This window comes from Myxocyprinus asiaticus, chromosome 25, assembly GCF_019703515.2.
Source record: "Myxocyprinus asiaticus isolate MX2 ecotype Aquarium Trade chromosome 25, UBuf_Myxa_2, whole genome shotgun sequence".
NCBI classification, from domain to species: domain Eukaryota; kingdom Metazoa; phylum Chordata; class Actinopteri; order Cypriniformes; family Catostomidae; genus Myxocyprinus; species Myxocyprinus asiaticus.
Genome location: NC_059368.1, coordinates 14,054,033 through 14,081,404, shown reverse-complemented (window position 1 = coordinate 14,081,404; position 27,372 = coordinate 14,054,033). Strand labels below are relative to the sequence as shown.

At 38.6% G+C, this 27,372-nt stretch overlaps 2 protein-coding genes across 2 annotated transcripts in view; one reads left to right on the top strand and one right to left on the bottom strand.

The window, feature by feature from the left end:
* The window catches only part of LOC127416387 (influenza virus NS1A-binding protein homolog A-like), a 30,871-nt gene extending 13,962 nt beyond the window's left edge, over window positions 1-16,909 (top strand). The window contains exons 2-15 of the mRNA XM_051655726.1: window positions 162-423; window positions 693-827; window positions 1,557-1,726; window positions 7,020-7,095; window positions 8,614-8,787; window positions 9,121-9,246; window positions 11,503-11,610; window positions 13,237-13,363; window positions 13,492-13,719; window positions 14,186-14,307; window positions 14,408-14,534; window positions 14,682-14,813; window positions 14,993-15,166; window positions 15,685-16,909. Coding sequence (XP_051511686.1) covers window positions 717-827; window positions 1,557-1,726; window positions 7,020-7,095; window positions 8,614-8,787; window positions 9,121-9,246; window positions 11,503-11,610; window positions 13,237-13,363; window positions 13,492-13,719; window positions 14,186-14,307; window positions 14,408-14,534; window positions 14,682-14,813; window positions 14,993-15,166; window positions 15,685-15,941 — 1,932 coding nt within the window. The 5' untranslated portion in view covers window positions 162-423; window positions 693-716 and the 3' untranslated portion in view covers window positions 15,942-16,909. The remainder of the gene's footprint in view (window positions 1-161; window positions 424-692; window positions 828-1,556; window positions 1,727-7,019; window positions 7,096-8,613; window positions 8,788-9,120; window positions 9,247-11,502; window positions 11,611-13,236; window positions 13,364-13,491; window positions 13,720-14,185; window positions 14,308-14,407; window positions 14,535-14,681; window positions 14,814-14,992; window positions 15,167-15,684) is intronic.
* A 1,901-nt stretch (window positions 16,910-18,810) lies between these two features.
* LOC127416395 (transcriptional protein SWT1-like) overlaps window positions 18,811-27,372 on the bottom strand; it is a 43,110-nt gene continuing 34,548 nt past the window's right edge. The window contains exon 18 of the mRNA XM_051655736.1: window positions 18,811-21,304. Coding sequence (XP_051511696.1) covers window positions 21,217-21,304 — 88 coding nt within the window. The 3' untranslated portion in view covers window positions 18,811-21,216. The remainder of the gene's footprint in view (window positions 21,305-27,372) is intronic.

Genomic DNA, 27,372 nt, shown 5'->3' with positions numbered 1-27,372 from the left:
CAAAAACAAGTCCTAAATAGAAACCATTGACGCAACAGAAGCAGACTTAAATCGAATGCTGAAAATGTGCCAGTCATAATCGTAATCGCGATTAGTTCTTCAATTAAATGTGTTGCCCTACTAACAAGCCAAACCCTGACCCTTTGTTCTGTGTCCTGCAGGTTATAATGCATGACCAGCACAGAAAAGGTTCGAGTCTATAGCCAACGGGACACCTGAGGACTTGATTGCAGTCACTCTAAGCCTGAGAGTTTGAGTCACCTCTGCCCCCCTTACCGTGCCCACTGGTTGCCTGGCTTTGCCTTGTCTACCCACTTCGTAGTGAAGGAAGACCTAGGCACTCTCTGGTTCAGCTTCACTAAAGCCTTTTCACGCATTTCCAAAGACAACTATCTGCCCCAGACGTACGTCATTCAGTATTAGGTAAGCGCATTACTTATACATGAGACTGAGTATTATGTGTGCACAATAGGATGGATTTGTAGTGATTCTAGACTTTGACAGCTTTTTGCCTAGCAGCTCGGATGAGTGGTATATTGTATATTGTGTCTATTTGTGGGTGGGTGTTGTGTTTATGTAAGATACAGAGTGTGGGATAGAGACTACACCACACTCGTAGCACCAAGTGTTCTGAGGTAAAATCTAAACTCTGACCCAAACATGTTTTTTTTTTTTTTTTCACTTTTGCACAGGCTAAATTTCCAAATCAAGCAAAAATGATTCCCAACGGATATTTGATCTTTGAGGACGAAAGTTTCCTTGATTCCACCGTGGCCAAGATGAATGCGCTTAGAAAGAACGGCCAGTTCTGTGACGTGAGACTTCAGGTAACACACCCTCTTTTAACCTTCTTATTGTCTATGACGTGAAAAGTCCCGCAGCAGGTGTTGATCACAGCTGAAACATATGACAGGGAAGAGTATGTTTCATTAGACACCATTCCTGGAACTTTCAATGGCCTTTCGCCGAGTGACATTCATTACCAGACAAAGTAAAGCACTCTGTATTCAGAATATTTTAAGACTGTTTCAAAGATGTAATTATTAGTTAGAAGGCTCAAGATTTAATTTTGTTTAATTAACCCCAGAAGAATTTCTTGTTCCAAATAGAAACTTTATAGTAGTGCTTGCTATGGAAAACATCACATACTTGTGGTTAGGCATTTCAACAAACCCCTAAACCCTAAATATTAAACTTTGGCACATACTTGCACCATTTGTGCTACAGACATAAATTATACCTTGAATTGTGTGGTTTGAGGAGAGGTGTTTCCTATTCTTTTCTAAACTATCAGACGTACAATTAATGTCTGCCGTACAATATTAAATGGATGAAAAAAAATCTCCAGAACACCCTAGTATTGTGGCTGAGACTTTAGCATGAGTAAGCACCTCTCACATTTTCTTCAGAAAATGTAAAAATCTAGTTTCTCTACCTGTTTGATTTACTTAAGGTTGTGCTTTTTCTGCAAGGAAATGGAATTAAAATGCTGCCTGCCTTTTTGTGAAGGTGTCATGACAGAGCTGATGTTAACCTCTGCTATTTTACCTCCGCAGGTATGCGGTCATGAGTTGATGGCTCACCGGGCTGTGCTTGCCTGCTGCAGTCCGTACCTGTTTGAGATCTTTAACAGCGACCTGGAGCCTCATGGCATCTCCCATGTGAAGTTTGAGGATTTGGACCCTGAAGCTGTGGAGATCCTTCTCAACTATGCTTACACTGCCCAGTATGAGACACACTACACATACATGTGCTATACTCAAAGATGCAATATGTAACTGATCAATCAGGGCCATTTTAAGAGATGTGGGCGGTGTCATAGGAGTCACAATTTGCATATAAAAAAACAGTGGTTTGTGTGCAGCAGTTTCTGTTGTACTACCATATAGGGCTGGGCGATGTATCGAATATTAATGATATAATCAAGATAATTTGGCTGATGATGTAAAATTGACCAATATTGTGAATATTGCTATGATTTTAATGTGCTTTCATTTGCCGATAAAGTTTCATAAAGAGCAAGCACAACAGTAAACTAATTCCACGATCCTTCATGGCTGCACAATTAATCAAAATAACATCAAAATGGCAAGTTGGTCATATCATATGTGATTATTAATCCACAAAAAGCTGCGATTTAAAGACAGACAAACACGGTCTGTGTGTCATTCCGAACAAACCCCTGACGCGCTGATCTGTGTGCACGCACATGGTGGTGCTCTCAGATCAGTTCACGTGCATTGTGAAATCAAAGTAATGCAGGTTTAAGCATTCGCGTAATTCCAAACATTAGTAACCGCTACAAGTTATAATAAAAATTTACAAATACGGCACAGAATAACAGAAAAGGAAGAAATTACAGTGTTTCAGGAAATGCGGGACATTGTAAACTGTCAAATTGCATTTTCTGTGTCACAATAAAAGCTTCGTTTTATTCTTTCTTTTTTTAATGGCGTTTCGCAAGCTAAAATAGTGCATTACCGCCATCAACTGTAAGCATTGGATCAGAGACCACCCCTCTTTAAACGCCCCCCCTCCCCTTGGACCAATCAGGGCTGAAGCCTCTGCAGGCGCTGTGTGTTCAGCAACTCCAGCATATGCTCCGAGCCCCTCCACAGCCAAGAAAGAAAGAAGAGGGGGGAAAAAAAAGAACCTTATATATTATATATATTGAATTCAATTCCTTTATTAATTACTTATCCAACTTCTACCTATATTCTTTCAACTAAATGTGTCCTTTTCAGGAACTGTATCAATGGTGATAAACTACTACCCATTACTGGATTTAAAAGACTGTTTAGTGTTATTTGTTGTTCTCCTTTCCTCCTTAATTCTTCTGATAGTTTATGTCTTTCCTCTGTATACCTACTGCACTTCATTATTACATGTTCTTCAGATTCACTGACCCCACACCAATCACATAATCCTGTTGGATGTTTTGCTATTAAATGCATCATTATATTAAGTCCTGTGTGCCCCAAACTGAGTCTTGAAATTATACATTCTTCTCTTCTATTCCAACCCGATTTCCTTCCTCTTCCCACCAGTGGTTGTATTGAGTATAAATGTCTGCCCTTTTCCTCATTATCCCAACATTGTTGCCATTTTTATTTATTTTTTTAAACTATTGATTTGAGCTCTCATCTACTATGTTATTTGCATTTCAATGGTCTGCTTCACCATAGCTTGTTTTGCCAACCTGTCTACAGCATCATTCCCTTCCACTCCAACATGAGCCAGAACCCACAAAAACAAAACTTTTATGTTTAACTGCTGCATTATAGATAAGATCTTGAGTATCTCCAACACAGTATCCTGTCTTGTGTCAGACTGTTGAGCATCTAGACTTAATAGCGCCGAGCAAGAATCTGAACAAATGAGAGCATGAATTTATCCCAAATCATATATCCTTTGTATTGCTATCATAATGGCTAAAAGTTCTCCTGTGAACACTGAAACATGATCAGATATCCTTTTCCCCTCTGACACACTAATTTTTGGGATAGTATAAGCAATCCCCACCAGCCCCTTCTCTGGATCTTTTGATGCATCTGTAAAAACCTGTGTGTACTGACCATATTTTGACCAGATATGTTCCCTCACTATGCATCCCTCTTGTTCATTCTGACCCATTTCTTGCCTTGCATCCAACAGAGATAAGTCAACACTAGGTTGAGGCAAAATCCACAGAGGTATTGGTGGTAATATTACTAGTGGTGTACATTTATACTTGGTCAAGCTCATTTAATTGACTGAGTCATCAACAATCCAACCAAAGCTGTTACTCTTGCCTTTTTCATAATCCCAGCACACTTCTAACACCTTTTTGGTAGGATGATGTTCATTCTGACCTTTTAAATTAACCCAGTATGACATTAGCAATTGCTGTCTTATATAGAGTGGCATCTCCCCCAACTCCACCTGCAAATCTGATACTGGAGAAGATGGATAGGCTCCACAACAAATTCTTAATGCCTGTGACTGAATTCTTTCCAATTTACTTACCTGAGGTTTGGCTGCAGATCCATATGCAATGCATCCATAATCAAACACCATTCTTATTGTTGTGTAAATGGTCTTCAAAGCCATTCTATTAGCCCTCATCCTGACACCTCATTACATTTAAAAACCTTACATTTCTCTACAATTTTATCTAGATGCATCCTTCATGTGACTCTACTGTCAAACCACATACCAAGGAATCTCACTACTGAGACTCGATCTAATACTTTATTATATAATTTCACATTTAAATCCTGTGATGAGGAGGGTGGGGTTGGCCCGTGAGGACACACGGCTGGCCCTGAATCGGGCTAATCATCCGTGAGGGGGATAAAGACTTGCCGGAGGCGCCAGTTCGAGAGAGAGAGAGAGAGACACACGTGGCCATGTGGTGTGTGTGTGTCCATATGTTTTATGTTGGTTTAAGTTTGTTGTCCATTAAACTTTATGTTGACTGTTCAGCCGGTTCCCACCTCCTCCCTGCCCAACCTTTACCTTTACCTCTTACAAATCCTCTCTTATTTTTTTATTTGTGAAGAAGATTGTTTGAGTCTTCTCCACAGAACATTTAAAACCCCTCTTATGGGACCATTTCTCAACATGATTTAAGACTGTTTGCATTTTCTGAACAGTATACTCTACGTTCCTTCCTCGATAACAAAGGGCTCCGTCATCTGCAATCAATGACTTGCCTATATTAATGTCGGCTGATGCAAATACATCCTTAGTCATGATAATAAACAGTAAAGGGCTTATGACACTTCCTTGGAGGGTTCCATTCTCTACCAAACCATTAGTAGATATAGATTCTCCAATCTTCGCTTTTATAGTTCTTTTAATGAGAAAATCTTTAATCCAATTGTATAATCTTCAAGCTATTCCCATCTGGTCTAATTTTATCAGCAATCCATCCTTCCATAACATGTCATAGGCCTTTTTAACATAAAAAAAATACAGCTACAACCGATTCTTTTCTTTACTTACTAATGCTTTCCTTATATCTGCTTCTAAACTTATAATAGGATCCATTGTTCCCCTCCCACACCTAAATCCACTCTGATACTGAGAGAAATATTTTTCTACGTCAATCGGTCAGTAATCATCGTTTCCATTAATTTACATAAGTGAGCAGTTAGAGTTATTGGTCTGTAGTTTGAGGGTATACTTCAATCTTTCCCTGTTTTCCTTATAGGAAGTATTAATGCTTCTTTCCAACTTTGCAGTAAAACTCCTTCCACCCAAATTCTATTTAAAAACTTTAGTATCACACCCAATGAGTCCTCGCTCAATTGTTTTAACATACTGTAACTTACTCCATCATGCCCTGGAGCTGATGCCTTCATTCTCTTTAATGCTCTCTTTAATTCAGGAAAGGAAGAAGGAACATCCAACAGATTATCCATTGTTGCTCTTCTTCCCATTAAGTTTGGATATTCTTTTAACATTTTCTCTCTTATTGCCATACTCTCCTTTGTTGAGTTATCTGAACTGTTTACTTAAGTAAAAGCCCTTCGAAACATTTCAGCTTTCTCTTTATCACTCACTGCAGTTTCCTCTACCATACTTAACACTGGATATTCATATTCTCCCCGAATTCCACTCATCTTTTTGACCATACTCCAAACCTGCTGTACTAGAGTACTCTTACCTATTTCATTACAAAAGGTTCTCCAATATTCTCTCTTTGCCTCCCTTATTGTTCTCCTCGCCTCCGCTTGAGCTTTCTTATATATTATCAGATGTTGCCAATTACGAGTTTTCTTCACTGTTTTAAAAACTTTCCTTTTCTTATTGCACACTCTTCATTCCACCAGTGTACTATCCTCTCCTGCATCTGTCCTTTGCTCCTTGGAATACACTGCATTGCAGCATTCTTTATGACAAAATATTCCTGTGTTTTATCATTTCTATATTACTTCCTTCACTGATCCCGATCTGCTTCAATCCATCCTCACTCATTTCCTTAAATTTTCCCCAGTTAGCTTTCTCATATATCCATTTTCCTGAAGCACCTTCACTCATCCTTAACTCACTGGTAGTTATAATTGAACTTAATATTGGGAAATGATCAATACCAATCGTACATTACCTTAACACTTCCCAGTTAAATATTCCTCCTAAAGAACCTGATACAAGTGTTAAATCAAGTACTGATTCCAAACCTGAAGTCACATCTACCCGTGTATAACTCCTATCATTAAGGCATACCAGGTTCTTTTATGTCCATCAAATCTTCAATCACCTGCCCGTTTGTATCGGTCACTGCCCCTCCCAATAAAGTGCTATGTGCATTAAAATCCCCACACCAGATTACCCTATCACCACTTTGACCCTCCAAAATAAAAGCTCCTTGTGAAGTTGAAGTAAATAGGACAGCACTTTTGGTGTCAAAATAAAAGCCCCAGGTGGAGGTGAAGTAAACAGGACAGAAATATTTTACTTTTATATAATGCAAATCTAATAATCGGAATAATAATGATAATTCAGCATCATATTATAATAAACCTGGCGTGTTTCAGTAATAATTTTGTATTATGCAGTGTTCAGCTGGGGTTTCAAAAAGTCAGTGAAGTAGCTTTGCACACCTTGTTCATTCACAAAAATGTGTAAGTAAAAACATTTGAAGGTAAATAATGCTTTTTATTAAGCTACTATGAATCATTTTATATTAAATATAAAGTGCTTATCAATGAAAATGATTGGATTTCATTTTCCCTTGTTTATTTAATGAAAAGCTAATTGTTTTTAAATAGATGTTTATTTAATGTCTATAAAATATTGAATCTACTTGGCTACAGTGACTATTTTAATGAAATGTTGGTTCATCTGATTAAAAAAACAAACACTTGAGCCATTTCAGAGCAAATACACAATTATTGAGAGATATATCGAATATCGGCTGAAAAAATATCGAGACACAATTTTAAGACGTATCGCCCAGCCCTACTACCATATTAGTGGCTTGTCTGTTGTGTTGGGCACTGATTTCTGAGGTTCTTTAATGTTTTTCTTTGCAGGTTGAAGGCAGATAAAGAACTGGTTAAGGAGGTTTACTCCGCAGCAAAACGACTCAAAATGGATAGAGTGAAGCAGGTAGAATTTGCACGTGTTTGTGTATTCATAAGTCATGCTCCGTATTAGTGAGTTTTACTTGAGATACAGTTCATTCAGAAAGTATTTACACCCCTTCATTTTATTTTTCACATTTTATGTTATGTTGCAGCCATGTTAAAATGCTTAAAATTACAGCCTCAAGTCTTTTTTTGGGTATGATGCGACAAGCTTTGCACACCTGGATTTGGGGATTTTCTGCCATTCTTCTCTGCAGATCCTCTCGAGCTCTGTCAGGTTGGATGGGGACCATCGTTGGACAGCCATTTTCAGGTCTCTCCAGAGATGTTTAATTGGTTTCAAGTCCTGGCTCTGGCTGGGCCACTCAAGGACATTCACTGAGTTGTCCCTAAGCCACTCTTGCATTGTCTTGGCTGTGTGCTTAGGGTCATTGTCCTGTTAGAAGGTGAGGTCCTAAGTGCTCTGGACCAGGTTTTCATTAAGGATATCTCTGTATTTTGCTGCGTTCAGCTTTCCTTCAACCCTGACCAGTTCCTGCCGCTGAAAAACACCCTCACAGCATGACGTTGGGATGGTATTGCGCAGGTGATGAGTAGTGCCTGGTTTCCTCCAGACATGACGCTTGGAATTGAGGCCAAACAGTTCAATCTTCATTTCATCAGATCAGAGAATCTTGTTTCTCACAGTCTGAGAGTCTTTTAGGTGCTTTTTTGCAATTCCAAGCAGGCTTTCATGTGTCTTGCACTGAGGAGAGGCTTCCGTCTGGCCACTCTGGCATAAAGCCCAAATCGGTGGAGTGTTGCAGTGATGGTTGTCCTTCTGCAAGTTTCTCCCATCTCCACTCATGATCTCTGGAGCTCAACCAGAGTGACCATCGGGTTCTTGGTCACCTCTCTTACCAAGGCCCTTCTCCCCTGATTGCTCAGTTTGGCCAGGCAGCCAGCTCTAGGAAGAGTCCTGGTTGTTCTAAACATCCATTTAAGAATTATGGAGGCCACTGTGCTCTTGGGAACCTTCAATGCTGCCAAAGTTTTTTTGTAGCCTTCCCCAGATCTGTGCCTCGACACAATCCTGTCTCTGAACTCTGCAGGCATTTCCTTTAGACCTCATGGCTTGATTTTTGCTCTGATATGCATTTTCAGCTGTGAGACCTTATATAGAAAGGTGTGTGCTTTCCAAATCATGTACAATCAATTGAATTTGACACAGATGGACTCCAATCAAAGTGTAGATACCTTTCAAAGATGATCCAGAGAAATGGGATGCACCTGAGCTAAATTTCAAGTGTCATAGCAAAGGGTCTGAATACTTATGTCAATGTGATATTTCAGTTTTTTATTTTTAATAAATTTGCAAATTTATCAAAAATCTTTTTTTTTTTGTCATTATGGGGTATGGAGTGTAGACTGCGAAGAATAATTTAAAGCATTTTAGCATAAGGCTGCAACATAACAAAATGTGAAAAAAATGGAGGGGTCTGAATACTTTCTGAATGCACTGTATAGGGCTTGTAACTGACTCTTTCATACTTGATTGCAGATCTGTGGTGACTACCTACTCTCTAAGATGGATTCCCAGAGTGCCATCTCCTATCGTAATTTTGCCAGCTGCATGGGAGATGCGCGTCTACTGGGCAAGATTGACAGTTACATCCAGGAGCATCTTCTTGAGGTGTCGGAGCAGGAGGACTTCCTCAAGCTGCCACGCCTTAAGGTGAGCTCACCTTTACACTGCGAAAAATCATTTCTTATTCACTGGAGAACAATACAAAAAAACTGATCAAGTATACTCAAAACAAAATTAATTTATTTTAAGCAAAATTGTGCAAGATATATATCTATATAGTGCTATAAATGCAGTGAGGTCCAAAAGTCTTGATTAACAAAATACTCTTATGCAATTTAACCTCTTGACTCGCCTATAAAAAGGATGCTCAAGATCAATTTAAAAACCCATGGTGTTAAATCCTTTATTGTGCACCTAATGCATTTATGCTAAACATGCATTAATAAGCTTAATGTTTATTTTCTTTGATTGTGTTTATAGTTGGAGGTGGTGCTGGATGATAACCTGACCTTGCCCAGTAATGGGAAACTGTACTCTAAGGTGATTGGCTGGGTGCAACGCAGCCTGTGGGAAAACGGCGAACCCCTGGAGCGACTGATGGAGGAGGTCAGTAGTGTGCTCCACTGTGAGCTCCTTTCTCCCTTCCCTCCCTGTTTCCCCTTGTATTTCATCCCATTCACAGATTTAACAGGTCCGTTCACACCAGCCATCCTAACGCTAGAGGTTGTTTGGGTTTGTTCTCTCTGCCTTCCATATATTTTTTTTTTGTTTCCTTTCCCCCTTCACCCACAAATCACCCCGGGCCTTTAAGAGTGTACATTTAGGTACAGAACGGGGCTGTTACACCCTCCGCAAAGGCGAGTGGTTAGTCCAGGTGAGCAGAACTAAAAGCCTCCTGATTGCTCAGTTCTGTACATTAACTGTTGCTGCTGCAGCTAATCTGTCTGTGAATTTATCAAATACTCGCAGAGAGTGACATTGCATGTTGTCGTTTCAATGACATCTCTCTTTTCTTTAAGCAGGTTTTCTTTAAGCAGTTTGTGTGTGTTTTTGTTCTCTGGGGTCCAGCACTAACAGTTCTTCCTCCCCGCTGATTTATCTCTCCTTAGGTTTATTAGAGCAAACGTCAGCAGGACTCTCACAAGACTGAAGAAGCCAAGACTGGGGCCCTCCAGGGTAATGAGTCAGTGAAAGCAAAGAAAAAAAAGAAAGAGGGAGCCGTGGCAAAATGAGCGCTAGGCCCCTATCTGTTAATAAAATGCACTCACCAACAGTACATTCATTCAAAATGACACTTCAAATCTCTAAGTATCACAGTGTGGAAGACTTAAAGACACTGTTGCAAATACACCATAGAGTTTCATGTACTGAGGCTAAACAACTCTAATTTATTGCATTAGCAAACTCTCAAAAGCACACATTGATTATAGTTAAGTAAATCAAACCTTCTGGCACAATTCCTCATATATGTACGGGTACTTGCAGGAAGTTCACATGGCACATATTCACAATTTGCTGCACAGATACAGTGGGGTCCAAAGGTCTGAGACCCCTTATGAAAATGTAAGTTCTTTTTTTTTATTTATTTTTTTTTTTATATATTACAAATGATATAATCAGCTATTTCAATCAAAGGTTGAATTGAAAAAATTACATTAATTTCAGAATTTCTTAGTTAATCTGTGCAAAACCTGATGTTCCATGTTATCCCAGCATGATTTGAGAATGCCTAAAAGAGCATCTGACTTTTGAAACAGTTGTTAAAAGACATGGTTAATGTCAAACATTTGCTTATTTGAGTAATGATTAATCAAAGATACTTAATTATTTATTATTCATTTTCAATATACTGTTTCTTTATTTAACATTTTTCCTGGTTTATTTCCAGGTTTAATTAGATTTTAAATCCAAAATGTTCAATGTGGACTCAGACTTCTGACCCCAATGTGTATGAGAATGATTTATGCTTCTATGCTATACTTCAGATTTACACCTTTTACATCAACACTTTAAATTAAACCACTGATTTAAATACAAATGAAAGAAACGAAAAGAGCCATCAACTCTAAAAGGCTTCATGACGGCACCTACAAAGTGCTTTATCCTAAATAAAGGAAGTGGAATATGAGCACAGCTTTAAAGGATGTTCTAGAATCTGAAGTCTCTACTCTCAATTCCTTGTTCCTTTGATCTGCCTTTGGGGACATTCACACTGATGCCCTCTTTTTTTCTTTCTTTTTTTTTCACTTATCTGTTTAATTTCTTATATTCCTCATTTAGTTTGCCTTATTTCAATGGATTTTTTTTTGTTTGTGTTTTGTATTTTATTTGGTTTTGGAATTAGTTTTATTTAAGACTGTACACAAGCGAAGAACATATTTCCTTTATGAAACACTCATTATGGAGCTCTGAAAGTTTTAAACAGCTAAACAGAATTTAACTGGAGTTTGTCTGATGACATCTGACTTCACTAACCTCCTCAGCTGAGAAAATACCAACCAGATGACTGCTAAACCTGCACATTTTTTTTTTTTTTTCTCTCCAAACTTGACAAATGAAGGTTCCCAGGCTTCTTTGTGGTCAACAGTATTGTGATTCAGAGTCTGCTGTTTTCAGTGCAGTGATTGGCCAGAAAGTGCTGAAGATCTTTTGAAATGTCCCTCTCTAGAATCCTGTATAGAAGCAACATTGTTCATATTCTTTTAAGAAGCTTTTTCACCAGAGTCTTGCAGACCAGCAGAGAGCAAGCGGCGTTGCGCTCCCCTCCTTAACTTTCCTCCCTCCCCCCTGACCCACGAAGTTGGGTGCTCTGTTGCCATGGAGACAACCACATAGGTTTTGTTGTTGCTGTGTGTTTTGCAGGTGCAAACGCTGTACTATTCGGCTGATCACAAGCTGCTCGATGGGAGCCTGCTTGACGGGCAGGCTGAGGTGTTCTGCACTGAGGATGACCACATCCAGTTTGTGCAGGTACACAACCAGCGCCGAGCTCTTCTCAGGCTGCACCGCAGCAGGACCGTAGCAAACACAGGCCTGCTTTTGAGACGTAACTTTTATGCTAACAGAGCAGCTGCCTTGTGCGGGGCTGTTGAGTCTGACGAATGTTGTGAGCTGAAAGATCATGGAGATCGACCTTCCTGGAAAGTTTAGTGCTTACTCAAATCAAACACACCTGAACCCGCTAATCAAGGTTTTGAGGTTCACTTGTGTCTAAATATGCAAAAAGCTGTCAAATGAGTAGGACGTTCGAAAATTCTTGTTTTTTGAAATGTATGCGTGATACAGTAGGTTAACAATATCAGGAAGAACTACTGTATCTACTGAGATTATGATGTGGACATTTTGCTGACCAATGAGTCCACGGGAGCTGAGTAGCCGTCAGATTCAAAAAGTTGAGGGAAAAAAGGCAGACAGCTATGACCCATTGGCACCCAAGTGCTCACCCCAAAATGAAAATTCTTTCATTATTTACTCACCCTCATCCAGGTGTGTATGACTTTCTTCACCAGAAAAATATAAAAATATCTTAGCTCAGTAGGTCCTTAAGAAACAGATAAATACAGATCTAAACCAAAACCAGCGAAGCTACTGTACAGTGTTCCTCCTCCTCACTTGTAAACGGCACTGCTCTTCCGGCTGTGACTCATGTGCGTTAGTTCTCACGTGTTTCAAATGCCAATGCAATTATGTCACATGCGCTTACCGCTGCTAAATGGAAGCATGATATAGAGTTAAAGTACTTAAATATTTATATTTATCGCACTAAAAGTGATTTTGCCGCTTTAGAAGACATGAAATTAAAAGCTGGTGTCGTATGGATGACGTTTATGCTGACTGTCTGTGATTTTTGGAGCTTCAAAAAAGAAATCCCCATTTACTTGATTTGAAGGACCTACTGAGCTAAGATATTTTTCTATTTTTCTTCAAATGTGTTCTGGTGAAGAAAGTCATACACACCTGGGATATCATGAGGGTGAGTAAATGATGAGAGAATTTTCATTTTTGGGTGAACTATACCTTTAAAGTTGTTCCTTGTTTAACAAAATATGAGTGTTTGCAGTTGTAGTTACCACGTCAAAGAATATATGGGTCAAAGGATGATGCTCAACATGGCGGAGGTAGTATGTTTAGGAATATTTTACTACAGTACACACCTGCATACATGAAGAACCTACTTCATAGATGGTCGACAAGTCAATTTCTTCATCAAATTCAGTACATACTATGAAAGTGCAAGGTTTCGGACAGAGCCATAATAATTAAGTACATGATAATTAAAATGGCGTGTTAGAGTAGGATTGCAAATAAACTCTGCAGGAAGGTCGATCTCCAGTATCAGGATTGAGCACACTGACCTTAGTGTATATGATGTGTGTGGAATTGTGGATTGGGTTTTAGTGCTGCTTCTAGTGTGGCTTCACATTCAGAATAGATTTATATACTGTTGATATCACAAGTTTAACCTGATGTAGGCCAAGCATCAGAACTGGTAGGATGTTGAGTTGGGCTTGTGCCTAGACTGGGTCTGGGTCTGTGTGAGGTTGTGTATGTGTGGACCATGGGCTCGGAGTCTGTAGCTGCGCTGTGCCTTTGCAGAAGAAGCCCCCACGTGAGAATGTATACCGACAGCTGAGCACCAGCTCCTCCAGCAGCCTCTCCCCCGGATCCGCCAAACAGTCCTACAAGCAGGAGTGGAAATATATTGCTTCAGAGAAGACCACCAGTACGTCAACACCTTCCTAACTGTCATTAGATCATTTGAAATTGGTGTTACATTATGGAACAAATGCTCTACAATCAAAATTGATGGAGTCCCTTTAAGTCACCCTCTTCTTCTGTCTATCTCTACAGACAGTACATACCTGTGTCTGGCCGTGTTGAATGGCATGCTTTGCGTGATCTTTCTGCATGGGCGCAGCAGTCCCCAGGCCTCCCCCTCTACCACACCTTGCCTAACCAAGAGCCTGAGCTTTGAGAGCCAGCCACTGGAAGAGGAGCAGGACAAGCTGCTGGCACCCATGCACTATGCTCGCTCCGGCCTGGGCACTGCTCCTCTCAATGGCCGACTCATCGCAGCAGGTTAGTGGGTGGAGACATCTCTGATTCTAATGACATAATTTCTGTATATCTCTCCTCACAGGGTTCACACAGTCTTGGGAAAACCTGGAAATATCAGAGAATTTCAAAATTGTGTTTTCCAAGCCTGGAGAATTTCTGGAAATAAAATATTAAGTCATTGAAGGGTCATGGACATTTTTATAGTAAAGATGCATTTTTCTAAAATATTTAATTGGCTAGATATTGCTCTTGTGTAGAGTAAAACTTACCAGCCATAGAGATGTCCAATTTATGAGCAAATCATTCATTTGAGTCAGTTCTTTTCCTTAAATTGGTCTAAATGTTTCATTAATGAATTGGTCTGAATCAAAAAAAAATTAAAAATGTGAGGAAAGATCATGGAAACAAATGTAAATTCATTGCTTTAAAAGTATGGGAACCCTCATTTTTTTGAGAGACACTGTCTGACGGGCTATCCTTTACTCAGGGGGCTACAACCGTGAGGAGTGCCTGAGGACTGTGGAATGTTACGACCTGAAGACTGACAGCTGGACTTTCATCGCTCCCATGAGGACTCCACGGGCTCGATTTCAGATGGCTGTGCTGATGGTGTGTATAATTTAAAAAGTCAAAGATGCATTAAGAAGGACACCACTTCTCAGCTTGTGAAAGTGCTGTGAAATAATTGTTCCACGTTTTATACAACCAGGGTCAGCTTTATGTGATGGGTGGGTCCAATGGACATTCTGACGAATTGAGTTGTGGAGAGACATACAAACCCAATGCTGATGAGTGGAGTCAAGTGCCAGAGCTGAGGACCAATCGCTGCAATGCAGGTAAGGAATGAGATGGCATCTCAGAGCTCATAACAATTACATTACTATGACGAGGCTTTGAGGTTGTCCTTCCAGTATGGATGCATGTTTGAGTGACACTAGAGAATATAGTTGGTTTAGTACATTAATGCTTGTTTGATTTTCTAGGTGTCTGCTCTCTGAACAACAAGCTGTTTGTTGTTGGGGGATCAGATCCATGTGGACAGAAAGGTCTGAAGAACTGTGATGTTTTTGACCCTGTGAGCAAGGCCTGGACCAGCTGTGCCCCATTAAACATCAGTAAGTCACACTGATGTCACAAAATGTCCCTGATTATACTATAATTTGTGCTTCCACCAAGGTTTAAGGTACTTAAGAGATCTTAATTTAAGCATACAGTGGGGATTACATTGTTGAAATGGCAGATAGTAGGGTAGGATCTGCAGATGCTATCCTAAATGTTGTTTTTGAATCTATAGGGAGGCATCAGGCTGCTGTGTGTGAGTTGGATGGCTTTATGTACGTGATTGGTGGAGCAGAGTCATGGAACTGTCTGAACAGTGTGGAGCGTTACAACCCAGAAAACAACACCTGGACCCTCATCGCCCCGATGAACATAGCCCGTAGAGGAGCTGGAGTGGCCGTCTATGAACGTAAGCAGTACTGATAAATTGGCCGATACTTTTTATAAATACCAACATCAACTGATCAGTATTCCTATTGGCCGATTAGTTTTGTACGCCAGACTTTTGATGGCAACAAGAACTGCCTACTGGATGTAATTGAGCCATCTGTTCGACATGTAAAACAACTAGTCGCAGCTCGTTTTGCTGCATCTCATCTTGTTACCACAAGAATAGTTCACCATTCAACAAAGTTTCATTCAAAACAGATATAATTCCACAAACCGCTCAACTTGTGGAAATCCAGTGGCCATCCAGTTACATTTTAGGAAATGTTATGTGCATGTCATTTGCTATCAGTAAATTATGAGATATCATTATCGCATTATATCCGCAAAAGGCTCTGCTCTCTAGATACAATCGGTTGACGACTAATAAGCAGAACAGGACAAATGGCGGGACACAATTACAGTTCGCTGAAAATGGCATTGATTTAGCTGTAGTTACTAATGTGTTGCCAATAGTGACCAATGTTTCCTCCCTCTCAGATAAACTCTTTGTGGTCGGTGGCTTTGATGGCTCCCATGCCTTGCGTTGTGTTGAGGTGTACGACCCTTCCCGGAACGAATGGAGGATGCTGGGTAGCATGAACTCGCCACGCAGCAATGCCGGTGCGGCCGTGCTTGGTGACATGATCTACGCCGTCGGTGGCTTTGATGGAAATGACTTCCTCAACTCAATTGAGGCCTACAACCCTAAAACAGACGAATGGAGCCCCTGTGCAGATGTCTCCAACAATTCCTAAGAGCCAGGGGTCTGGGAATCATGTGGGAGGGCTGGGGGGAATCTCACTCAAACTAACAGGTTTAGTGATGTAATCGTGCTTTGTGATGTCCTGTATGTATGCAGGTGGGTGGATCTTGAAAGGTGTGTGGAGAATGGGGGGGGGGGGGGGTCTTCACTGAAGTCACCCATGAGACCGAATTTTCTTACAGTGTTTGGGGTGGGGGTGGGGGTGGGGGGTTGCTGATAGCAACATTAAGCCTTTGCATATTGCATACTTAATTTTTGTGTTGTGTATATATTGTTGTTTAATTTTTCTCTTTCAGTTTCATCAAGGATGCCAACATTTATTGCACATTAAGTGTACCTTTTTGAATTGAGTAGTTTTTGAATTTTATCAGGAAAGGATTCTCAGAGTTGAAGACAGGATTGGCTGGTTGAACCCATTAGGAAGTGATTCAGGTTGAATTAGTGTTTCTATGCTTTATCAAGTCATTTTTAGCTCAATAAATTTGAAGCTCCATGCTTATACAAAGCCTTATTTTGCAAAATGATTAAATACATGGCTTTCCTTTTGTCATTAGCCATGATGCAGGATTACTGTACCAATCTTTAAAGATGGCCTTTTTTATATTTTTGATACACTGCTAAGGAACCAATAGATACGTAGATTGACAAGCTAGCAAATGCACAACACTCATGAGGTTATAAACTTTAAATCAGTGCCAGTTTATTTAGACTTTAACGTGCGTATAGGCGATCACGCTTTAGTGTTCCTGCTAATTAGATCTTTTTGTTACCATTTTTGACAGATTCACGCAGTGAGATGATGCTTTTTTTCTTAACACCTCTTTTTAAAATTTCCTGTATAGCATTTGGAAGCAACAGAGTTTTTTGGCTCCAAGGTTTTGTTTTCTCAAGAAGAAATTTCTGTTTCACTTTTATTATGAGCTGATATTTACTTACTAATAAAACATTTCAACCTGTGAAGGTATTTCTAATTGTCATTTCTCTTCAAGCATTGCCATCAATGTATTTATGATAATACTTGCTAATCTAGCAGTAAATTGAGTTATAACATTGTAGGCCTCATTTAATTGGAGTCTGTATTGGGATGTTTTAACACATTTAATCTCTAGATTTTAATTACATTCTGCTGGGATTACACATGGGTTTACTTTAGAAGTGGGTTTGGGATCAGATGAAGCAAAGTAAGGCCAAGGCTATATTTTCCAGAGCGAAACACTTGAAAGTACTATGTTATGCCAAAGTGGAGCTGTGTTTTAACCTTGAAGTTTTGTATTGATCCTCAGTCATAATCACTTCAATTCCATACTGCATTTTATAGCCCAAGGAATAATTTATCATCTGTCTATTTATTAGTCAGATTGATTCTTGGATTGACACTTGTCCAACAAATCCTCTACCACATTCCCTTAATTCGCAAATGTTAACCTGTCTTAATCCCAGACAAATCACATAAAAGTCATGCTGACAGGAAGTGGCCCAAAAGCACAAGGTGTACAGGAGGGATTACAGGTCCTTTCTGGCACTGACTACCAACTGGATTTAAGCAAGAAGTCACTAAATGACCTTCCAATGTGTGCCTGTATTCTAAACTGAGATGAAAATATCATTGTTAAAAAGGACTTGCTTACTACTCTGCAGTTTCTCATCAATGGTTAAAATAACCAGATTTATTAAATATGAAAAGAATTTAGAATATTACAAATAATTCGGTAACACTTTATTTTAAGGGTCCACAATAGTGCACTATTAAGCATGCATAAGACAAGACAATTAGATAAGATAACTGATACTTAACTGAATGTAGAGAGGCCATAATTTACAACTTAACCATTATTAAGTGTCTCATTTTTGTGTAGAAAGTAATTTCAGAGATCATACATTAAGTTTACTAAACAATAAGGCAGTAATTAAGGCTAATTAATACTGGCTTTACAAACTGTTTCTAATAAATTACTAAAACTTTTTATCAAAGACAACTTGACCCCCTATTCTAAAGTGAAAGTTTAACCAACTCAAGTTATTGGTTTGTTTTGCACGTTTCAATTACAATAAAACTCAAAATTTTTTAATTTACTATACATACTGTAAATACATAAATGTCAAACAAATTAATAACTTGATTCATTCAAATGTAAATGTTTCACTTTAGAACAGGGAGTCAAGTTCAATTCATTTGTAACAATTTAGTAAAAACCAGTACTAATTAGTCATAATTACTCTCTTAATATATTTAAATAAACTTGAATGCCACCTAATAAATGCACAACTAACCAATAACTTGAGTAGGTAAAATTTTTACTTTCAAATAGGGGGTCCAGTTGTCTTTAATAGAAGATTTTTGTCATTTTCAATATTTGTATAAGCTTTGTAAAGCCAATACTAATTTGTCTTAATTACTGGCTAAATATAGTTTAGTGAACTTGACATTTGCTACATTTCTGAAATGGAGAATTAAATACATTAAATACATACATGCCTTACTATGCATTCAGTTAATTATGAATTTCTTATTCATGCTTAACTAGTGCATTATTGTGGACCTTTAAAGTGTTAACGCATTTTTTTTATTTTGAGTGCCTTACATTAAATTAAGAATTAAAAATAAAACTACCAAAATCAGTCAAAAGTAGTAAATAATCATGTACTTAACAATCACATCCTTTCTTCTCAATAACCTATGAACTTATCTTGCTTGCGTCATAGAGTGTTGGTGTAATCTGAAGACAACTATCATCACTGTTCCCCTAATCCTGTAAGGCCTCTCAAGACGTGAGGTCGCAGTGCTGCTTTTACAAACCAGGAACCTAGGTTAACATCTTCAAGTTATATGTGACAATAAAAGCCATAACACATCATTAATGATAAAACATTTTAATCAAAATGAAAATAGACATAAAAGAAAAATTAATTGTTTTTAACTATTCACACTTTAATACAAATAAAATATATTTACATCTCAAAAATATCTCAAAACCTGAGAACTGCATAGATTAGACTGCATAGATCTGAAAATGTAATGTACAGTTGAAGTCAGAAGTTTACATACACTTAGGTTGAAGTCATTAAAACTCATTTTTATAACCACTCCAAAGATTTCATATTAGCAAACTATAGTTATACTGTAAGTAATTTAGGACATCTATTTTGTGCAGGACACGAGTCATTTTTTCATCAATTGTTTACAGACAGATTGTTTAACTTTTAATTGACTATATCACAATTCCAGTGGGTCAGAAGTTTACATACACCAAGTTAACTGTGCCTTTAAGCAGCTTGGAAAATTCCAGAAAATGATGTCAAGCCTTTAGCCAATTAGCTTCTGATAGGAGGTGTACTGAATTGGGGGTGTATCTGTGGATGTATTTTAAGGCCTACCTTCCAACTCAGTGCCTCTTTGCTTGACATTATGGGAAAATCAAAAGAAATCAGCAAAGACCTCAGAAAAACAATTGTGGACCTCCACAAGCCTGGTTCATCCTTGGGAGCAATTTCCAAACACCTGAAGGTACCACGTTCATCTGTATAAACAATAGTATGCAAGTATAAACACCATGGGACCATGCAACCATCATACCCCTCAGGAAGGAGACGCATTCTGTCTCCTAGAGACGAACATAGTTTGGTGCGAAAAGTCCAAATCAATCCCAGAACAACAGCTAAGGACCTTGTAAAGATGCTGGAGGAAACAGGTAGACAAGTATCTATATCCACAGTAAAACGAGTCCTATATCGACATAACCTGAAAGACTGCTCAGCAAGGAAGAAGCCAATGCTCCAAAACTGCCACAAAAAAGCCAGACTACAGTTTGCAAGTGCACATGGTGCAAAGATCTTACTTTCTGGAGAAATTTCCTCTGGACTGATGAAATAATTGAACTTTTTGGCCATAATGACCATCGTTATGTTTGGAGAAAAAAGGGTGAGGCTTGCAAGAAGAACACCATCCCACCCGTGAAACATGGGGGTGGCAGCATCATGTTGTGGGGGTGCTTTGCTGCAGGAGGGAGTGGTGCACTTCACAAAATAGATGGCATCATAAGGAAGGATAATTATGTGGATATATTGAAGCAACATTTTAAGACATCAGCCATGAAGTTAAAGCTCGGTCGCAAATGGGTTCCTCCAAAGCTGTGGCAAAATAGCTTAAGGACAACAAAGTCAAGGTATTGGAGTGGCCATCACAAAGCCCTGACCACAATCTGATAGAACATTTGTGGGCAGAACTGAAAAAGCGTGTGCGAGCAAGGAGGCCTACAAACCTGACTCAGTTACACCAGTTCTGTGTAGAGGAATGGGCCAAAATTCCAGCAGCTTATTGTGAGAAGCTTGTGGATGGCTACCCAAAACATTTGACCCAAGTTAAACAATTTAAAGGCAATGCTAACAAATACTAACAAATTGTATGTAAACTTCTGACCCACTGGGAATATGATGAAAGAAATAAAAACTGAAATAAATCATTCTTTCTATTATTATTCTGACATTTCACATTCATAAAATAGTGATCCTAACTGACCTAAGACAGGGAATATTTTCTACGATTAAATGTCAGGAATTGTGAGAAACAGAGTTTAAATGTATTTGGCCAAGGTGTTTGTAAACTGCTGACTTCAACTGTATACGGAGGTATATTCAGATCTCCGTAATAGGTGTAGTCACCATTTTGTTTCTACTTGTAGAATCAGCTCTTGTTCAGACAAACTGGAAGTCATTCAGCTTGAAATCAGAGAAAAGGAATGAAAACAACAGTCAAAAATAATGTTCTTGATGTTGGTGCATGGAATCTTGCAGTGGCAGAACTAAAAGTTATGACAAGAGAAAAATTAAAGGAAAGCAGTGAACCAGACAAAAATGATGTCTAGTATTTAGAACCATGGAACAAATTAGTGGATTTCCAGATAGACTTTCCTAGGCAAGACTGATGGCCAAGAAAGTTGGCTTTCGACATGTGACACTGTCGCACTCACTAATTTAATAATAGAAAGCCTCGGAGGAGTGATGAGCAATGCAATTTGAGACAGTATCGTGAACTAATACCTCCGTTTCTAACCGAATACATAATAACCTGTTTCCACAAAAGCTCATGAATGTCAGAAGGATTTTGAGCAGAGTGGCAGGGCAGAGATTGGAGATTTAGCAATTCTTCCTACTCCCTAACAGTTTAAAGCACCAAAACCACATCTATATCTTGTTTTATTTGTCGCTAAAATAGTGCATGTTGTCCCACCAGGGCATTGCTGTCAAAATCAGGTTGGGTCCAAGCATTTTCAGGTCCAAGTTCTCAGAGCAGCAGCATAGCGATCCAGATTTTCAGTCAGTTCAGACAGCTGCGAACAACCCACACACAGCTTCTCCCTGTATACATACACACAGTAAGATAACACTTCTGAACAATGTTTCTAAGCCCAAATAGATAAATAACTGAATTCCCTTATCAGACATTTTCATTCAAGTACTTTTAAATAAAATATAGTATGTGGAAGAAAAAGGGGGAAACATCCTATTTGACCTGACAGTTAAAAAAGTGTTTATGTTTAAAGCCAATTTTGTATGCTTATGTGCCTATTTAAACCAAGTGGTGAGAAAGTGCACATTAAAAAAAACAATAATTCAACCATTTCATTAATATCTGTCAAGTACAGACATTTTTATACATGGTATTATTTACAGCACTTTTCAGCTTCTTAAATCCAAACAACATTATATAACACAATGCATAAAACAAAGATGCCTATATCAAATGACAATCTTCATTGTTTTGTTCCATTTGATTCAAACAGAAACAGAATGTATGAAGGTCATCATCAGTCAGTAAAACAAGTGCTGAAGATTTGACCTGTGTAAACAGTTGTGAGGTGACCTTGATTTTTCCTGCAGTTTCACTTCACACAGTATAACTTCCGCCCAGAGCCTGAGCTTACAAACAGGAAGTGGAAGTCTTTTACGCAGGAAGTGACAAAGGTCAAGGGATGGTGACTGAAGAAATGACTTTGCAGAGAACTGCTGAGAACATTTTGAAGATATTTATTATTTAAACAAAAAAGAAGAACCTCCGCACACCTGAAAAACACTGAAGAGAATTAACTAGAAATAATCCCATACACTGCTGTTGCTTGCAAAATGTATACACATTTATTGATACATTTCGGTCATGCAACCTTCTTCAGGTACTATTTAAAATCGGTTGCACGAGCGAAAACATTGTATTTCTTGTTTATTCTCTAGATATTTTTTACTTAAAATTAGATGAGGGGTGTTTCTCAATTCTAAGAACGCAGAGAACGGACTTGCATTCTTATGAAGACCAGTCTTGCCAGCTACCTTGGAAGAACGAACTCGGAAGGACAGGAGGATGCAGAACGCATCTACTGCGAGCTTTGAGATGTGCCGCGATCTTCCTGTTGCGCAATTTACCATCACAGCACATTTGAACCCAGTAAGAGAACTATTGGCATTATCACACCAGTGACAGCATAAATATCATCACACCAGTGAGGTTTTGCAGGACTAGTGACACTTTAAAAGAATGAAGTCTGTAAACACTCATTTTCTCCATGTGTTTATTACTATATTAAAATGTTGGCCAAAAACAAATGTTGACGGAGTAACGACGGAGACATAGCACGTGTGGAGGCTTCACGCTATTCTCCGCGGCATCCACGCACAACTCACCACGCGCCCCACAGAGAGCGAGAACCACACATTATAACGACCACGAGGAGGTTACCCCATGTGACTCTACCCTCCCTAGCAACCGGGCCAATTTGGTTGCTTAGGAGACCTGGCTGGAGTCACTCAGTAAGCCCTGGATTCGAACTCGCGACTTCAGTGGTGGTAGTCAGCGTCAATACTTGCTGAGCTACACAGGCCCCTAAAATAACCATTATTGATGTACAGAATCATATACATTTTACATTGGAATACAACAGGGGATGTTAGGCAAAACATTATCCTCAGTTACCATTCACTTTCATTGCATGGAAAAAGATGTAATGAACGTGAATGGTGACTGAGGATAACATCCTCTGCATCCTTTTGTGTTCCACAGAGGAAAGAAATTCATACATGTTTGGGGGTGATAAAATTAAATTTAAATTTTTTGGGGTTAACTATCCCTTTAATAGATCTTAATGTAGGAGTGACAATGAAAACATTACTGAACTTTTGCTTTAAGTTTAATTAACTTAATATTGCATTTTTAAAGCATATTTTCATTTTCCCACAAAAATTAGTTTAAGGTCAAAAAATAACTAAAATTTGTCTTAAACATTACTCGAAATGTCAAGTTTTGGGCTCATAACTCAAATATCTATGTTCATTGAACTCTTTTATCTTCAAAATCTACAGACTTAAGATTTTAGGTGTTAATAAGTCAAACAATTGAGCACAAAATTGAAGATATGGGGAATATCCATAATCCCTTGTGCTTGAATTATTTTATTATAATATCTATTATTAAATAGTCGTTATTACGAATTTATAGAGGTTTAAGCTCTTTTTTAGTATTATTTATGCTGTTTTGTTGCAAATAGTTGTTTCGTGTGTCATTAGGTTGATTTGTGTCCACTTTGGTCAAGTTGGACCCTGTTAACTCTATTTCAGTTCACTTTGTGCATGTGCAACTGAAGTACAAATTGATATGCATTTCAGTGGAGAATTAAGTTGATTTAATGATTGACCTAGAATCAGTTATAATCTTCTTCATTTGAGCTGTGTTATTGTATGATCTACATTTAAAGTAGAAACAACAATACTTAAATAGAAAAACTGAAATAAGTCTACTTGCATCTAGTTACCTTAACTTAAATAGTTAGGTTCACTGTATATGAACACCAAGTTAAGTAAACGTAATTACAGAAGTTTTGAAGATGCTTCTGTACTCAATTACTCAATTCAATTGCAGGAACGTGTTTGCACAATTGAGTGAAGTCAACTTATTAGGGTGTGACTTAAATTATAATGCACTGCATTGTCTTAAATACCACCAATTATAAGGGTTCCTAAATGGAAAATTAATACAATGCAATCTCACTCTGAGATAGCATGCAGTGGACTCTGCATGTCTACAGGAAGTGCTTGCAGGCTGACACAAGATTTTTCCCATGTTTGACTCCAACCTGATTCTTGGGAAAGGAAAGTGACAGGCCTTAAACAATCCCTAAACCGTCTGACTCACACAGGCTGCCCGCAGGTACTGTTGTTCACCAAAAGACTGGAATGAAGGCCGTTATTGTGTTTATGTGCCTCTATCTTTTTCACACTTTATTTCTCACTCCCTTTCTCTCAACCTGTTGCTGCTTGTTGCTTCATTTTCTACACATCTTGTGATCCCTGATGAACGTTACATAACAACAATGTAAAAAACTGGAAGGAATTCATGCACTTGTCTTTTCCCCAGTGCATACCCTCCTCCTCACCAAGCCTGTTTATGTAATGGAGGGTATGGTACGGCAGATCATGCTTCATTTTGAGTTTGAGAAACTAGGAAACGGACATCTTCAAGAGGTGGTTCAGATGTTGAACTTCGATATCTTTTGATCTCATGTTTTGACAACCTAGTTTGAAACCCCGTCTGAAAGCAATACACACACAGTAGGTTCCAAATAAACTAATATTTTGGATGTCTTTTGTGGAAATATAGATTTGTCTGTGCCCTCATCACACTCCATTCTGAAATGTGGCTATAACCTTGCTTGTAACAAGCCAAAATTAAAATAAATAAAATAATAAAATAAAATCTACTAAAATCTTAAAAGAAACAGTTAATGCAGAATAACATTTTGTAATTATTTACTCAGCTTCATGTTGTTCCAAACCTGTATAATGCTATTTTTTCCATGGAACACAAAAAGTCTAAACACACACACACACACACACACACACACACACACAATAAAAATATTTCAGAGCTGCGGTGGAGGGGAAGATTTCTGTAAATAGCAACTCAAATTTCTGCATGTTCATCACAAAGCTATCGTTTGAATTCAGAAGACTTGCAATATAGTGAACAAGTCATATGGACTACTTTTATGGGGGGTTTTTTCTCACTATGAACTATTAAAAAAAAGTGAAAATATAAATGTAAAGATGCTTCAAAATATTCTCCATGTGTGTTTCACAGAAGAAAAGTAACAGCATACACATCTGGAATGAAATTAGGGTGAGTAAATAAAGACAGTATTTACAGCTTTGGGTGAGCTATTCCTTTAAAATGACGAATGTAAAAAATGTTCTCCAAAATTCTAATATGTAAGAATAATACAATAAGCACTAAGAGTGCTGATTGCTCAGTGGCGATCCATGGTAAATGCAAAAAGGACTCCTCCTGCCTTGCAATTATGTGCTTGACAACAGTGCTGCCATGGCAACCGTACAACACTCAGGCAGCTCCCCTTCACTAGCAAGAAAGCCGTCAAACATCACAATGAATGTTTTATGAAGCCAATCACTAACAAATCAACAACAAAACATAACACCACGGAGACAGTGCTCGCTCAAAAACAAGCAGGATTATATCTTCAGACAAAAGCTTTGGCAGCATCTTAGCCGTTGTGAGTTGACGGCATCAGTGCAGTGTCTGGTTGCTTAGATATGAATCCCTCAGGGGCATAACCCGTGTACAAATATGTATTTGTACACGTTATCCAGCCCTGCCACTGTGGTTTGGGAATGTGACCAGGTCATTGTGCCTTGTGCGTTAACATACAGAACAAACCCATTAAAGCACTCTTTGAAACACATGGATTAGCACGTGAAATTAGGTCACTGAGTTCTGTAAGTATGTAAGGTGATGTATGCTAGGCGTCGTGGCTCATTGACCCGACAGAGGTAAGTGAGCAGCTAACGATCAACTGTCAACCACTCTAGAAATGTGTGTGTATGTGAGTGTTTAGCAGCACATGGCCGATAATGTTAATCAATGAACCTCTTCTCTGGCCCTAAAGACATGATCTGACTGAGTCCTGACAAACACAAACAAAGGCGAATTTGCAAGTGGTGATCTCACAGAGTTACTGCCTAATTAATTGTTACAAATGAGAAAAGTGAACTAGTTTGGCTTTTAGGTGACACTGTATTTTACTGAGCCTTAGGAGGTTCAGTAGCTTGATAAATGATTTTTCCAAGCAAAAACAAAAAATTAGACAATCCGGTGGAGGTCTAGACAGATATTAAGTGGAACTCAAGCCCTGCTCACAGCAAAACAAACAAACAAAAAAAAAAAAGGTTGGGCGAAAACGTATGCCTCTTTCCACTGCCTAGTTCCCTATGACTTTAATGAATAAGAATTTGGGCACTAGCAAGGGCTTTGATCCAAGAAACACTGGGACACTGATGACTTGATTACCTGCGACCAATTATTAGGTTGCACATTAATACATATCCGGTATTTAACATGAATAACACTGCATCATGCATATTCATTGCAGTTGTTAAAAAGTACCTAGTGCCATTATGAAATAAACACCTCACCCTGAATTTTTTTCAAATTCGATTTTTTCAGATCCGAATGATCTCCTTGCTTCGGGAAGTTGTATTTGTAGTATTGGAACAATTGTACATCGTTTTATTAAATGCTGCCAGGACACGCCGTAGAATGCGTGTAATATCTCATATAATGAGGGCTTAAATGGCTGCTATGCCCATATGCCACCAGCCTCCGTATACCTGGGAGCACCTGCGATCTAAACTGTTCTGTTGGATTGTGAGGAACCACTTTAATGACAAGCTGTGGGTTAAACACTTCTGAATGCCCAGGGCTATGTTCGGAGAATTGCTTTGTTGTAAAAAAGAATGGGAACATGTGCACAAATGGTCAAAACACGGCATCGTTTTGCGAATAAACGGTTTTCATCGCCTAAATGAGCATTTTTACTTATTTCTTATCTAGACAATCCACCTCTGCCTAGCACATAAGCTTTTAAGCGAATTTTGAGTTTATGCACATATCAAGCATTTTCAGGCAGGTTTTTTTAAGTGCACATTTAACATTCCCATTAAAAATAGTTTGATGGAAGCCCAGCAACTGACTCCTACAGTACATTCTGGGAATTAGTAGGGAATATATGGAATTATATTTGCGTCATTAGGACTTGAATTAGAATTTTACGACTTTATTTCGCTTTATTATGTTTACTTAAAATGAAGTATGCAGTTTTAAAATTGAATTACACTAAACATCAAATGAAAATGTATGAGGTACAATCCCACAAAGAAATCTGGGGTGCTCAGAAAGAGCAATTGAGCCTGTATGTAATCAAATTCCTTCTTGACCAATCATAACGCAGCTCACAGGTCAAGTTTGTTAGAGGAAGAAAGAACAGCGGTCTAGTAGTGGCAATGTGGGATTTAGTTGTGCCATGAACATTTGAATGTCAAGTTTAATGTAATTCAAGTTTACTGCATATTCAATTTCAAGAAAACAT